Source organism: Babylonia areolata, chromosome 2, assembly GCF_041734735.1.
Source record: "Babylonia areolata isolate BAREFJ2019XMU chromosome 2, ASM4173473v1, whole genome shotgun sequence".
Taxonomy (NCBI): domain Eukaryota; kingdom Metazoa; phylum Mollusca; class Gastropoda; order Neogastropoda; family Buccinidae; genus Babylonia; species Babylonia areolata.
This window is the reverse complement of record NC_134877.1, coordinates 9177413-9193913: the sequence shown is the minus strand read 5'-3', so window position 1 is coordinate 9193913 and position 16501 is coordinate 9177413. Positions and strand designations below refer to the sequence as shown.

Here is a 16501-nt window from a genome sequence, read left to right as displayed (position 1 = left end):
GATTCCCCTAGTCACATGCAAAAAATATGGCCTTCAGACCTCCCCAAAATAAGAGTGGTAGGTTTGTGAATGACCTACCCTGATCGGTGGCCTCCCTAGTGGGTGCCAAAAAGCAACATCAGTGACCAAAGTGTTAAAACGACTTCTTTTTTTTCTTTTTTTTTCAGAATTGAGCTACAGCTCTAAAACTTGGCATGTGGTTTGTTTATATACAGATCTTAAAATACACAACAGGTATATGTTGTGAGTTATGGCCATCAAAACCTTCTTAGTAGTGAAAAAAAAACTGATTTAAAAAAACAATTTAAATCACAGAAAATCACATAAAGAATGTACACAAAAACATATTTTATGATTTAAGGATATGTTTTTTGTAATTCATCTAAGCAGATAAAATCCAAATATTTCCATTGTTTTGAAGTTTTGTCCTTTCAACATTTTTGTTTTGTTTTTTGGCCATTCTGAATGGTTTCCATAGCAACGGCAAGTCACATTGCAAAACTGAGAATATTTTTTTGCTTCCCAAGTCAGACATGATGCATTGTGACCATCAGAATATATATCAAAATTAAAAATAATTTTTGATCAATTTGAACCCCCATGTGTTCCTGTACCAATCATGAGAACTGACTCTGAATTCTGTCACAGAAAGACTCCTCCACCCTTTTTGCCACAGCCATGATATAATAATGATAATAATGATGATGATGATGATGATGATAACAATAATAATAGTAAAATCCCAATATAATGGGCTCAAGTGCTTCACATGAAACAATACATATACAATAATGCATAATAACATACCTCTGCACATAAAAAAGACATATACATGTAACCATACACCATGAAAATACTATAAATTACAGATATTAAAATAACACATGCACACGCACACACACACACTAACACACAAAATGCCCTACATGCACACATGCTAGCACACACATAAACACCCACCCATCATGATGATTTCAGTAGAGGGTAAAGCGGGGTAGGTTAAATTAAATCAGATAAAATTAAGGTGCTTAGAGCCTCGCCTACCACTATGGCCATCTCAAGGCTATCACCATGATAGCATCTACTTCAAGTCAAGGGTAAAAAAAAAAACACACCCAAAAAACAAAAAATAGTCACTGCATCAAGCTTTTCACTCAAAAAGTTTAAAAACCTTCCAGATTTTAAAACATTCAAATCTGATTAAAAATGTTCACTTCTTTCAAGAAGTCCATTAGTGTCCACGGAGGGACTTCACAAAGTCTTCAGTGAATCTGCAGTGTAATGTCTGTGTCTAATGTCATGCGGATCCCAGCAGTCAATGAGCATGTTTCACATTGAGAGCAGACCTGTCTTCCCCAAAACAGATACAAGTGTAGCTTGGATGGGCAAAAAGTGTAGTTTCAGAGTAGCAAAGTGTTGCCTTTTTTTTCCCAAGCATTTTTACCGCAAAAGTTGACAAGAATATTATATCATTATCATGATAAAGACAAATGAACGGTTTTCTTACCTTACATAAAGAGCTTGATAAAATTGTATTTAACCAATATTGATGAATGTCTCAGACTGGTAGATGAACGGAACAGGCAACTGTTAGTGTTGATATTCATCCAGAGCAGTAACACACACAGACACACACACACACATGCACACACACAAAAAAAGACATGCCACAACGCAAAGTCTAAGCAAAATCTGTCACATCCACGAGACATCCCCCATGCCACTCAACCCCAGAAAAAAAGGTTAAAAACAAACAAACAAAAAAACAAACCCAAACAAAATCCAACAAACTTTCATTTTTCTTCCAATTTGTTTTTTTTCTACATATTTCTACCTTTTTTAAAAATTTTTATTATTAATGTTTTGTTTTATTGGCTCATATTTCTTTTCTGTTGTTGTTTTCTTTGTTTATAAGAGTTTGTTCTGTCTCACTATATTCTAAATTTCTACTCTTCACAATTTGGGTGTGCCCAGAGGCTTGAACTCACAACCTTCTGATTGAGAGAATGGTGATCACCCAACTGAGCCATGCAGGCACCCAATGGATACAACCAATAACCTTTCCCGTACGTCGCCTAAAATTTTGCGCGCCGTACGTCGTGGGTGTGCAGAAACCCATGGTTTCTAAGAAGGAATGACCCCTCGCTGTACGTCGTGGGTGTGCAGGCACCCATGGTTTCTGTGTACGAACTAACCCTTCGCTGTACGTCGTGGGTGTGCAGGCACCCATGGTTTCTGTGTACGAACTAACCCTTCGCTGTACGTCGTGGGTGTGTAGGCACCCATGGTTTCACTGAAGAAATAAGACCTTGCCGTACGTCGTGGGTGCACAGTAACCCACACCTGTCCGTAAAGCAAATTTGACTTTTCTTCAGCAGACTTGCATGCGCAGTTTCCACTTGTGCGTGTAGGCTATTTACTCCAGTGCTTGACCAGGCGCATTGTGAATAAGTTTTGCCCGTGAGAAGAGAGTGTTGTTACTTACAAAAAACGTTTTTGTTTTTTGTTTGGTTTTTTTTGTGTGTGTGTGTGTTGTTTTTGTTGTTGGTTTTGTTTTGTTTTTAGCGGCTACACGCCCATCCTCTTTCGGTCAAGGCAGATGCCCTAACATAGCAGCAACAGCCTGGTATCAGTCCCCCCCTTCCCTTGGCCTAGATCTCGGCATTCCTGGCTGGCTGGCTGGCATTTTTTTTTCTTTCTTTTTTTTAGCCATAGTCGGGTTTTCTCTACTTTGAACAGATTAGGATAAGAATAAAATTTCTATATCAACTATCTTTCTTTTTTTAGCCATAGTCGGGTTTTCTCTACTTTGAACAGATTAGGATAAGAATAAAATTTCTATATCAACTATCTTTCTTTTTTTAGCCATAGTCGGGTTTTCTCTACTTTGAACAGATTAGGATAAGAATAAAATTTCTATATCAACTAGATTTTAGATCAATTGATTTCAGACTTACAAAAATATCCAGTTCTTAGAAAAGCACTTTAATTCCAACTAGATAAAAAACTATCAATCAGTTGCTCCCGATCATTTTCTACAAGAAAAACAGTTCATTCAATATTGTTGAAGATATCTAGTGCAATAAATATTGTTTTCTGAAATTAGTTACAACTTTAGAGTAAAACTTGCCGCAGACTTGAACCGGGATACGATCAACAAAAGACAAGGTCACTCTCATCTCTCTCTGTAGCGAGCCCAAGTGACGTCATGTCGACAACGCGTGGCGCGCAAGCTTTGCATGGGTGGCTCCACACCCACGACGTACGGCGTGCAAGGTTTATTCTTTGGGAGTATGGGTGTCGTCACACCCACGACGTACTGGGACATTAATTGATTAATAACTTCTTTGTTTATGTATAAAAGAAAATAATGTTCAGTGGATATGTAGTAAACTATATTATGGACAAAGTCATGAAATTATGTGGAAGTGGCTTCAATATTACTTGAGTTACAGAGCAAAAACACTTGTCTGGGTGATTTCACACCCACGACGTACGGGAAAGGATAATGAATTTATATCATGATGAAATGTGCTCATAATGACAATACAAACACACAACTCAACAACAGGTAGGTAGGTGGGTGTGTGGGTGCAGGAGTTGGGGTAGGGGGAGGGGAGAAGACAACAGCTTAATGAGCATGATCAGAGCCTGGGTGGATGAGGGAAGTGGGGGCTAAAGAGAATGGTTCCATTCCACAAATAGTGTTAGTCAGACCTGTTGACCAGTCATTTCACGGTGGTCAGATGACAACCACAGAGCTCTTCTGTCATACTTTAAACATGCATCACTTTGTACTGAAGAATTAATTTTTGTAATATTGCGTCCCTTCACTGCATGGTTGCTGCACTGGCAGAAAGTCATTGAACTTGTGTTGGTGGTGTTTGTTTTTTTTTGTGTGTGTTTTTTTTTTTAAAAACCCATCTTGATTACCTTTTAATGATTCTGTCAACTCAAACAGAACATGGAAATAGCTTCAATTTTTTTCAGCAAAAATTCAGATTTTTAATTTTTTTTTGTTTAACAAAATAGGTGTTGGTTTTCAACTGAGGACAGTCCACCCTTTTGGTCTCAACACGCTACAACTGGATATCTGAATTTATTTTGACCTGAAAGCTGTGTTTGACAATGACGATGGATCAGTCCCAGAGACAGAATGGTGTGAATGCTAACTTGTGTGAAAACAACTACTACTACTACTACAACGACGATGACAATGACTACGACTACTACTACTACCACCATAACTATCACAACTACTACCATTTCCATGACTATTACGGCAACAACAACCACTACTACGGCGACGACAACGTTGACCGCTACAAATACTACTGATTGTGGGTGTGGAGGTGATGCTGGTGCTGATTATGGTGATAGATGTCCTACTATTCTAGTTCATTCTGTTGTTTGTTTTCTTTTCTTTTATCTTATTCATTTATTTATTTTTTACATTTTTTCATCAATTTATCATAGATGTAAAATTCAACCCTTTCCCTTTCTTTCTCCTCATCAGTACTTTTCTTAGATGCCTCTCTTTTTGTTTTACAGCCCACTGTTCTCAACGATTGGATTGTTTATAATTGTAACCCCCCCCCCCCACACACACACACACACACACACCCCTCCCTTTAAATTTTTTTTCTTATTTATTTATCTATTTGTTTATTCATTTATTTATTTAATTATTTATTTTTATTTATTCTCTTTTTCCCACCCTTTTTTTTAATTAATCAATTCATTTTTTTTTCTTTTATCAGTATTATTATTATCATTATTATTATTATTATTATTCTTAATCTTCTTTTGATTATCTCCCCCCCCTCCACCCCCCCACCCCCTTTATTTTCTTTCTTTCTTTCTTTATTTTAAATATCTATTTATTTTCTTTATTTACTTATCACAGATTTTTATTTCATTTTTCTTATTATTGTTATTATTTATCGTTTTATTTCTCTACTGTTGATTGAGTTATTCAATAAGTTAGGTTTTAAGGAACTTATTTTTTGAGAGTAGAAGAAAATAGACAATTGTACCGGTAATTCTTTAGGCTCTGGGCGAAACCTGGCATTTTGAAATTACATCACAACATGTATGTCATGGCATGTTTGCATCATAATGGCTGTGTAAGAGTGACCCTGGTAACATGTAAACAACTTATCCCTTGAGGAAGGAACGTGACTGTTCCGAAAATTTGGAATATTTGACAGATTGATGTGTTTGTTTTCTTTTTTCTTTTCTCTCTCTCTCTCTCTCTATATATATATATATATATATGTAGCCAAGGACTCATCTGGCTACGTTAACGGTAGTTCATGCTGTGAAGCAGATGACAGGTTTACTATAGTGACGGTGTCCAACCATTGACAGGAAGCAGTAACTTGTGTGGCGTAACGCTATTCAAATTCAAATTTGAAATGAAAGCTGTTAGGCCTCCGGCTGGTCAGAATCACCAGTGTTGTGTTTGCGTCCACATGCTCAGTCGATGCACACAGCTGCCTAACATTCTACTGTAAGCACTCCATTTTAAATGCACTGATGATTTATAAATTGTAAGTTTCGACACATGTGTTCATATGAGTATGTTGATAGCTTTTAAAGTCGTTACACTGTTTCAATTATTGTTTTGACAATAGTCACAGTTATGTTTATGACTGATCTAATCATCATGTCATCATGATATGTTTGTAGGCAGATTTGATTCTTTTCAGTGTCACAGTGAGTGATGTCTTCGCTCACTGATAGTTTATTTGACTATTCTAGAACATTTTTTGAATGATGCGGCCTTTCTCATTTGCTCACACTGATGAAGGCTAGGCTTTACTTATCCTGCTTTCAGCGAAGGAGATTTAAATGTTGAACACAGGTTATGTTTACTGTGTTTATGTTTGACACAATTGGATAACCTGTGTGAGTTCATTTGCTGGCTGAAGCCACTTGGTTAAGCCATGATAGCTCTCCCAATCATTGTACTGAGCACTGACTTACTATTTGGCTTCTCAGTTTGTCAGTGTTTAATATGAAAGCCACTGATTCTATTATTTTTTTCTATCATTCATGTGTTATTTCATATGCTGATATTAGTACTGCTACAGTGTCGTTACAGTGACTCTCAGTGCTACCAGTTTCACAGTTACAGTGTGCTTAGTCCTCTATAATGAGTGGAGTATTCTGTTGTGGTGATTACAAGATAGTGTTGGATCAATATCAGTTATTGGTTAAAACCATCTGATATGTATCACAGTCTGTTGTAATTTAACTATCATACTCTCTCCTGTACGACTCACTCCAGTACAGTGCTACATGATAACTGATTCATTTGAGCCACTCTGACACAGAATAAGCTTTACATATGTAATCTATACTGTCAGTGTACTTTCATTAAATCAGATTACTTCAACCACCTTAATTTCACTGTTTAAATATATTTGGAATGTCATATGCTGTCAGTGTTTGGACTTCAGAAAAGTCAAAGAATACCAAAAAGAACAGGTACAAGGCCATCACACCTTCAATCGCCTCAAAGAAATAAAGGTAGAGAGAGGGAGTGGCCGTAAGTCTAGCACGGAAGGTAGAGCACGATGCTTTGCAAATCAAACGAATATCTGCATCATTTCCAACCCAACACTGCGCAAATTTCTTCAAAAAGGAACAGAGTCTCTGTGGACTGAGCAACACGCTAGACACCACGTTCTTGGCATCAGAGATCTTTTCCAAACCCTCTTGCAGCCAATCAGTGGCAGCCTCTGTGCGTGTGTGCATGTGTGTGTTTGTGTGTCTGTGTGCGTGTGTGCGTGAACGAGGGTGTAAGTGTACACGTCAGGAGAGCTCTGTGCATGTATGTGTGTGTGTGTGTGTGTGTGTGTGTGTGTGTGTGTGTGTGTGTGTGTGTGTGTGTGTGTGTGTGTGTGTGTGAGTGTGTGTGTGTGTGTGTGTTGAAGATGAGGTATGTGTGTGTATGCATGTCTGCACTGTGGGAGCAACGGAATATCGGAATGTGCGGGTGTGTATATATATATATTTGTATATATGTGTGTGGGGTTGGGGGTGGGGATATGGGCGTATGTGTGTGTGTGCTTGTACAAGTAAGTGTGCATATGTGTGTGTGTGTGCGCACGCGTGTGCGTGTGTGTGCCGTAGAAGCTGCAATACGTAGCCTAGAAATGAGTGTGTGGAGGAGGGGGGAGGGTGGGGGGTGGAGGTGTGTGTGTGTGCAGGGTAATGCGTGTGTGTGTGTGTGTGTGTGTGTGTGTGTGTGTGTATGTGTGTGTGTGTGCTGGGGCTCATGTACGTTAATGTGTATTTGATTATGCTTTCATATCTGTGAAACTGCAAGTTTGTTATGCATGTGTGTATATGTATGTGTGAATGTGTGTCTGCATGTTTTATATTTATTTGCTTATTTATCATCATTATTGTCTCTCTCTTTTTGTGCGCTTAGAGTTGATTTCATCAAGATTTTGCCCCTTATAAATTTTTATTTTTATTATTATTATTTTTTTTAAACTTATTTTCTTTTATTTTTTTTTTATAACTTTTTTAATTTATTCTTTTTTCTTCTCAAGGCCTGACTAAGCGCGTTGGGTTATGCTGCTGGTCAGTCATCTGCTTGACAGATGTGGTGTAGCGTATATGGATTTGACTGAACACAGTGATGCCTCCTTGAGCTACTGATACTGATACTGTTGCTTATCCCAAACCAAGTGGCAGTCATTCCATGTTAATATGTATACATGTGCTCACTATCCACTTGAATTACTGACATGTTGTTTTTCTTTTAATATTGTAAAATACAACAATAGAAACACCCTTTGTGACTGGCTTTGATATGTCCTTGGCCAATGCGAAGGAGCCTTCTATCCTTTCTCTTTTTATCCTGTCTAATTCAGTAATTCTTTTGTAACCCCTTTTTAATACACCACTCGGTTCACAGACAGTTACAAAAGTGGCATCACCGACAGGATATAGATTCAAAACTATTCTCTCATGAAAATTAAAGCCCCTCACCTCTCAGCTTGTTACATATCTATTATATTATTTCTTTTAGCTGCATGCCCTCGTGACATCCTGCTCCACTGTATTTTTCTTTCCAACTGTTTGGGGCTAAAAGAATGAAGCCATGGATTTTACCTTTTCAGTGGCATTCTCATTGTTAGCATGTGTCTTGGTATCGCAGTGCCAAGTACAACTGAACAACCTGCCATGCTTACATGAGAAGTCAGTTTTGAATATCGTGCAGAAAACGAAGTATGGCCCTTTCTTTGATGACACCAGACAAGGGTATTTCTGGTGATACGAACTTTTGCTCCACCTTTCTTTTTTTCTTGCAATCCGACTGACGTTGAAGGTTGCACAATTTCACAATCTGATTCTTCGTCTGAAGTTTCTTGCTGTTGTTTCTCTTCCAACATTTTGGATGGTGAAAGAGAATGTTCAGTTATTATGTGTGCTTATGCTTGTACAACTGCTTCAAGCACCTGTCATGAGAACACTTGCAAGTGGTGATGGAGAATAAAACAAAGAAACGCAATCCCATGAGCTGAAAAATGTGCACCACCTATTGAAGAGTGTAAAAAACAAACAAACAAAAAAAACCCCAAACATGTGGATCTGTGTTTGGACCGCATCAGGAGTGAACTGCTCAGCTGGCAATAAGGCAAGAGTTTTATGTGTTGATGTGTAACAGTGCAGCAATAGCTTAAAAAGAGGAGGATGCTACGCCTAAGTCGAAGCATAAACAGGTCTGTGAGAGGCTCGTCACAGGGAATACATCGAGGGGCCTCTTCCCCCTCTAACAAGTAAGAATGAGTAAGAAAAGTGTGCTCCATGTGCAGTCTGCAACCAATGGGAGGGTCTCTTTTAGGTCTGGATAAATTTGGAACAGTTTGTTGTCCGTCTGGGTGTTCCACTCATCTTGCCAAAAATCCTTTACATAAGTGTTCACCTTCTGCTTCATGTCTATGTATGGTGAGTAGGATCTTGATAATTTTTCCTTTACAGTGTTCTTGGCCAGCTGGTCTGCCATTTCATTACCTCAAATGCCAACATGACCAGGAACCCAGGTCAAAACAACATCATACCCTTTACTTGTTACAAGTACAAGAATTTCACCTGCTGTTCTTTGGCAATGAACAGCTTCATCAAGAGCTTTGTTGCAGAATCACCATGGCCATAGCTCAGAACCTTGCAGTATTACCTGGTGAATATAACTCAGTGCAACAATATTTTTATAATTACCTACAAATAAAAAAGAAAGTGGAAGAATTTGTTCCCTTGATATGGGATTTCATAGGTGATTTGTGCAGGGCAACCCGGGGGAAAGTGGGTTAAAACAGATCATTTACTTTTTTATCAGTTTTCTTTAATGTCATTTTTGAAGCTGGTGGAGAGCTCATGAATAAACTGGAGTGGCATTGGCACACATACGAATGAGTTTATGCTGGTCAATGTATGTTCATGCATGCATGTATTACTGTGGCTCATAGTGATGTGTAGAATGTGTACATGTTTGGTACAAAATGAAGATATACTGATTGCACAGATTCATTTGTGTTTTGACTTTCAGAAAATGCCTTGAAGACAACTGCACCTGCCTGTGAGGTTTAACTGTAATTTTCTAGACCACTATGAAGTCAGGATGGGATCAGGTGAGAGAAAGCAGGCATTCTTGTTAGGATGAATATGCAAATGGTGCAGGCAAGATCAGGCAAGGAGGGAAACATAAAAAGCCACAGGAACACAAGAAAGACTTGAAACCCTAGGTCCTAAGTCAAATGAATTAGACTTACTTTGCTAACATTAGGACTCTGGCCAGTTGTAGCGAAGCTGTTGTTCTCAGCCGGAATGATGCCCATCAAATCCTGCGGTGCTTTGCGTTTACGTTTTCTGCGGAGATCCACCTGAGCCACATCTGCAGGAGGAAGGTCTGGCAGACTGGCATTCATGGACAATATGCTGCCTAGAAACTGGTAGACTTCATCCTAAAAAAAAAAAGAAGACAAGACACTAACCTCAGGCACATACATTTAGCTCTGCTGCTCTCAAACAGAATCAAGTTATTAAAAAAAATATGCATGAGGTACTAACACATGTTAACATAAACTTAATAACCACCAAAAAATGCATGGTGGTTATGTGGTTTATGTTCTGTTTCAGAACCCACAAAGGGAAGTGAAAAACCTGGCAGTAAAATTTCATTTTTTCGATTTGCAAATAAGGATTTTTGTTTTTCAAGCAACTATCATTCATACATTAATTAAAAAAAAAAAAAAAGCACCAAAATTTCAAATTGCAATGCCTCTAGTTTAAGCATCTAGACCAGATAGGTACAAGAATCAGAATCAGTATCAGTAGCTCAATGAGGCGTCACTGCATTCAGACAAATCCATATATGCTACACCACATCTGCCAAGCAGATGCCTGACCATCAGCGTAACCCAATGCACTTAGTCAGGCCTTGAGAAAAACAAAACAAAAAACAAACAAACAACAATAAATAAAAAATAAAATAAAAAGACAATAATAAAGAATCACAAGAATCATATAGGTGACCAACCTGACTTTTCTCCACAGTCTTTTTAATCAAACAGATATTGCCCCCTTTAATCAAACAGATATTGCCCCCATCAGTTTTCTTCTGTACCCATTCACAAAGCAGCATAGTGCAGTGGCCATACAGGCTCTCTGAGCTGCGTTCAGACCCTATATCCCTTGTGAGTTTGAAAAGCTGTTGTGAATTTGATATCTGAAGAATTATTTAATCAGTAATGTGTGCATTTTATTTCATAATTTCTTAATCTGTCTACTTCACTTTACATGTTCCCTTTATTTACTTTACTTTTATCACATATTTCTTTATAAACTGGTATTTTTATTCATAAACTTATTCATCAACTGTTATCTATAGGTATTTTTATCTATATACTTATTCACGATATTCATACAATCTATATCACTGGGTATCACTTGTAATAATAATAATAATAATGTACATTTATATAGTGCCCTTCCTTTGTAAGAGCTCAGGGTGCTTTATATGAAAGAAAAAATATTACAAATTACAAAAATCATTCATGACCACTCTGTGTTTACATGAAAGAAAAAATATTACAAATTACATAAATCATTCATGACCACTCTGCTTATAGACAGGTTTTAAAAAGATGAGGTTTTAGTGATGAGCGAAAAGCAGAGATAGAATCAGATGCACAGATATGATGAGGAAGGTTGTTCCTGGTGTGAGGAGCAGCAAAGAATAAAGAACGTTCACCATAGGTTCTTGTATTGACAAGAGGAAGAGCAGAGATTTCTTGTGGGAGTATTACATGAACTTTCGTGTTCAGGACTGCCCACACTGACTATTGTATAAGTCGCAATTTCTTCAATTGTGAAATCTGTTGTTAGTTTCATCTAGCCAGGCACAGTCATATACGTAACAACATCCTTTATAGTTTATCAGTTTCTTCAACTTGAACACTAACTGCATGCGTAAAATCCTAATGGGCTTGAGATTCAGTAAGCTGAACATTCAAATTCTCTATCAAAATGTTGACAAATGAAAGAATCAGCACAAGAAAATGCTGCATCTGGATTAAACAAAACTGGCCAATCGCAGTGAACAGCCAGCAAAGGGAACATATAACACGTAACTAATTTGTCAATTCATCACCCATCTGCATAGCAGTCAGTCAACCGACAATCACATCAGGTTTTGGTTTTGTTGATGAAATGGAATAGTAGTGCCTGTTCTGATTCAACTTTCATATGCCACATACTATATCCTCTTATAACAACAATTTCAGAGTCACATCGCCAGACTGAATAAGCATTCCCTTGTAATTTCAAACCTTAACCCACCAAATGCCAATACCAGATTGAAAGTCTACTGATCCAACCATATGGCTATAGCACCCACTTAAATACCACTGTTGAAAGTGAAGAAAACTCCTTTCACAGGAACAACTTTGCAACTGACTATCAAACATTCCCAGTCCTAAATAACTAATGGTCTGCAATATTTTCAATCATGGAAACATCAATTGTGATGCATTGTGAACTTGTGTACAGTTCTGTACTGCATTCAATGTCTAGCTGCTTTGTTCAGTCTCTGTTTATTCTTCAAAGAAACAACTGAAATGGAAATGTCTGTACTGTAAGGAAAATGTCTCAATGAATTCTGTTAGTGGGATGTAAAATTCTTGGATAAAGAAATCTGGAACATGTATTTCTCCATTCCACTTTCCTTTTCAATTTTCAAAATAATAAATTCAGGAATATTTCTAAAAACACAATGTCACAATACTCACAATAATGCATCGGTCAGCCATCGCCTGTGTCAGACCTTCTTCCCGCTTCTGTCGATGGGATAATCGCAGTTGTTCATCAGCCCCACCCACCACTAACATGCCTGTTTCAGCACGCATGTGTTCCCTCAAGTCTTGCAGCTGGTCAATTGAGCAGTCACAAGTGTTCTGACCAATTACAAACAAAGTGGGTGTCTGGCTGCCTAGTAAAGGATCTTCACAGTCCTGAAATAAGCAACAAAATATCAAAAATGAAGTGCAACCATCACAGCATTAGGTCAGTGAAAAAACAAAACACACATACATACCACACATGCACCAATACGTGGTTGCAACTTGTAAAATAAAAAACCACCACCACCAAACCTGAAAGGCTGGGGCCAGGGGCTGCTAGGGCCCCTGGATGGGTACAGTGGAGCAATTCCTGTTTCAGGGTTTGGGGGACAATGCCCCCTGAAATGAAGAGAAACTGAAATTGAAAGAAAATCTGAAGGCATTTTTAGTATAACAATGACATCATAAGTGGTCTGCATGTCCTCCCTTATATTAATGATACTTTTATTCCCTTCCCCATTACACAGTGTCTTGCACAACCACCATCCGGCATTGTGTGTGTGTGTGTGTGTGTCTAACAATAATAATTTTAATGCAGTCTTTTCTGGCCAGCTGGCCCATATGGACAGAAGTGAAATTTCATGTGGTATAAGCAGCACAAAATGAGCATACAGAAATTAAACAGTGTTGCATCTGAGTTTCAAAGATCCACAAATGTACATAGCAACCCTGAAGGCCAACTTCCCACTCAGGTTTGTACATAGCAACTGAACTTTATTATCACTGTTTTCTTCTAAAGTGGTATATATATTTTTTACGAAGAGTTACATATCTGGGGCAAACAAAAAGAAAATGTACAAGATTTTCAATACTATTCAAATTACAATATTTACAAATCAGATCGGACAAACGTTTACCATCAAGTAGAAGACAATTTGACTTAATCAGACGCAGAAACAATGATACTCGTAATTGTCTAGCTAACCTATGTAACTGGCTCTTATAATTTCCAGATGATATAAATAGTAATCGTCTTCTTTTACAAATGACTCATGCCAGCTTTGGCGAAAATCATCTTCTAGTCTGTCCGTGAAGATCCTTTGAAAATACTCAATAATGCTCACATCTTGCATTGCACATACATACCCAAATCCAAATTTACACAAGATAGTCCTTATTTAAGTAACCCAGCTGTGTCTTCCATTGTAATTATGCAAGAGTAAAATATCATAGCATTGTTCTGAGCATCGAACTTGGGATAAAGTAATAAGTCTACAGCAATACTTGAAAAGCTATACATAAGCATTGACATAATTGGGAATTAGACCACATTCTCCAAAGGCAATTTTATTTTTAACTGCTCTGCCAACACCCTGTATCATTTTACATATTTTCTATTTGAACCTTTACAATAGCTTTATACTAATTAAGTGCTGGAAACCCTGTATCTCGGAGCCATACAACAAAACTGATTTCACTTTGACATCACAGAATTTGAATAGTATCAGCTGTCATTCATTTAACTTGAAATACAATCTTTTAATCCCTGCTACGACCCTGAGTGCCTTTCCAGAAAGATCATTAACACATCAAAATCAGTTTAGTGTGGCAGAAAAAAAAAAACCCATTTCTGTAATGTAACTGGGTCTGGCCTTGATCTGTTTACCAGCATAAAAGTTAAAACCACTTTTTGTAATCTCTAAGAAAACGAACATTCTTGAAAACAACTACCTTTGTCTTATCCGTGTGTGTGTGTGTGTGTGTGTGTGTGTGTGTGTGTGTGTGTGTTCCTATTTGTCTTATACAAAGGTGAGGGGTGACAGAATGAGACACTGAGACTGAGAAGCATACAGACCAAGATTGGAACAGAGTTCCAGAGAGGGAAGGTTGTGCAAACAGCTGTTACATCTTTATGATGGTTGCAGAGGAACAGGGATTTCCACTCTGTACCCTTTGATGTATCTGACCCATCAACAGAACTATACTTTGAGCCTCCCCACCCCCTCACTCCCATGTATGACCTTAAATCCCACCCCTTCTGCCATTTCTATTCTGTCCATGTAGAAGGACGGGAGAAGGGGTATGTATGGAATAGGGAGATGGAATAAGGAAAGGAAAGCAGGTGAGTAAAAAGAGCTACTGGGGATGATGTGATGTCAGGAAAGGGGGAGTACAACTGTGGCAGTCATGTTTGTGTTGATTTCAGTTATTAATATTATACAGAATGGATCTGGGTATTTAGTGAATGGTGCCTGTTCATTTGCTTTTGTGTAACACAGAAGAACTTCCAAATGAAGAGAGAGAGCGAGAGAGAGAGAGAGATTTTATTGTCCGTTCAGCATTAAAGTCCTCTGGACAAGGGGGGATAACACTTCCATTAACATTGTTTTGCACAAATCAAAATACACACTGATAGTAGTAACACACACACACACACACACACACACACACACACACACATGTATATGCACACACTGCAACTCAGTAACATCGGATCATCTTGAAAATGGCAGTTGGTCAATTATCTTTTTCAAAATTTTCACTGCTTCTGCGATAAATTTAGCGATGCTCTTAATTACAATTTCACTGTTATCAGATAGCAAATCCACAACATTTGTTATCACTTGGGCTGTCTTTAAGTATACTGATTGCATAGTAGTTTTCATGTATAAATGTATAGGCAGTGCACTGGAACAGAAAATGCATTTCATTTTCTGGATCAATTCCACACGATGGACAAATCTTTTGAACAGTTTTCATTTAGGTACCATTGCCTATAACTTGCAAAACAGTCCTGGGCAAGAAAACGAGGAAGCACAAAGAGTGGCTATCAACAGACACCTGGATACTCATCACTGAGAGGAAGCATTTGAAAGACCAGATCAACTGCACGCAAGATCAAGCCGAGAGACATGAGCTACAAGCACAGTACTGGGAGACGAACCGACAAGTAAAGCGAAGTGCGAGAAAAGATAAAAGAACCTACATCGAGGAACTGACAGCAGAAGCTGAGAGTGCAGCAGGTCAGCGGAACATGAAGCGCCTGTATGAGATCACCAGGACACTCTCCGGGAAAAACAGCAACCCAAGCCGGCCCGTCAAGGACAAAGACGGAAACACCATCCTTGGCGAAGAACAGCAGAGAGCAAGATGGGCGGAGCATTTCAAAGAAACGCTCAACCGACCAGCACCACCCGCCCCACCAGACATCCCGCCACCTACCAAGCTCCTCGACATCAACACCAACCCTCCCAGCAAGACCGAGATCGTCAAGGCCATCAAGTCCCTCAAGTCAGGAAAGGCAGCTGGCCCAGATGGAATTCCACCTGAAGCTCTGAAGGCCGACATCCAGACTTCAACTGAGATGCTGCACCCTCTCCTTTGCAAGATCTGGGAACAGGAGCGAGTGCCAAAAGACTGGAAAAGAGGACATCTTGTAAAGCTGCCAAAGAAAGGGGACCTTTCATCCTGCAACAGCTGGCGGGGAATCATGCTGTTGTCTATTCCGGGCAAGTACTGAGCAGAATCATCCTTGAGAGACTGAAGAACGCTTTGGACAAGACACTTCGGGACGAACAAGCAGGCTTCCGACAAGATCGCTCATGCACGGATCACATCGCAACCATGCGCATCATCATCGAGCAGTCCCTGGAGTGGCAGACCCCCCTGTACACAGTCTTCGTCGACTTTCAAAAAGCTTTTGACAGTGTCGACCGAGATGTCGTCTGGAGACTGATGTACCACTATGGATTTCCACCAAAGTTTGTAACCATCATCCAGCAAATGTACGAAGACGCCACCTGTCAAGTAATCCACGATGGGAAACTGACGGAACCTTTCAGTGTGCAAACCGGCGTCCGTCAGGGTTGTTTGCTCTCACCAACCATTTTCCTGATGGTGGTTGACTGGGTCATGAGGCAGTCTACAGCAGACCGGAGGACAGGCATCCAGTGGACTTTCACTAAACAGCTGGAGGACCTAGACTTCGCAGATGACATAAGTCTTCTCTCCCACAGGCAGCAAGATGCGCAGGAGAAACTATGTCGTGTGGCAGAAGAAGCTGAGAAGACTGGACTCCAAATCAACATTGGGAAAACAGAGGTCATGAGGGTCAACAACAAGAAGCAAGATCCAGTGCAACTACA

At 39.0% G+C, this 16501-nt stretch overlaps 1 protein-coding gene across 1 annotated transcript in view; it reads right to left on the bottom strand.

The window, feature by feature from the left end:
• The window catches only part of LOC143296109 (uncharacterized), a 111665-nt gene that overhangs the window by 60378 nt on the left and 34786 nt on the right, over nt 1-16501 (bottom strand). Inside the window, exons 5-6 of the mRNA XM_076607892.1 lie at nt 12306-12527; nt 9789-9980 (exon numbers count right to left, since the gene is read on the bottom strand). Of these exons, the coding sequence (XP_076464007.1) occupies nt 9789-9980; nt 12306-12527 (414 nt within the window). The remainder of the gene's footprint in view (nt 1-9788; nt 9981-12305; nt 12528-16501) is intronic.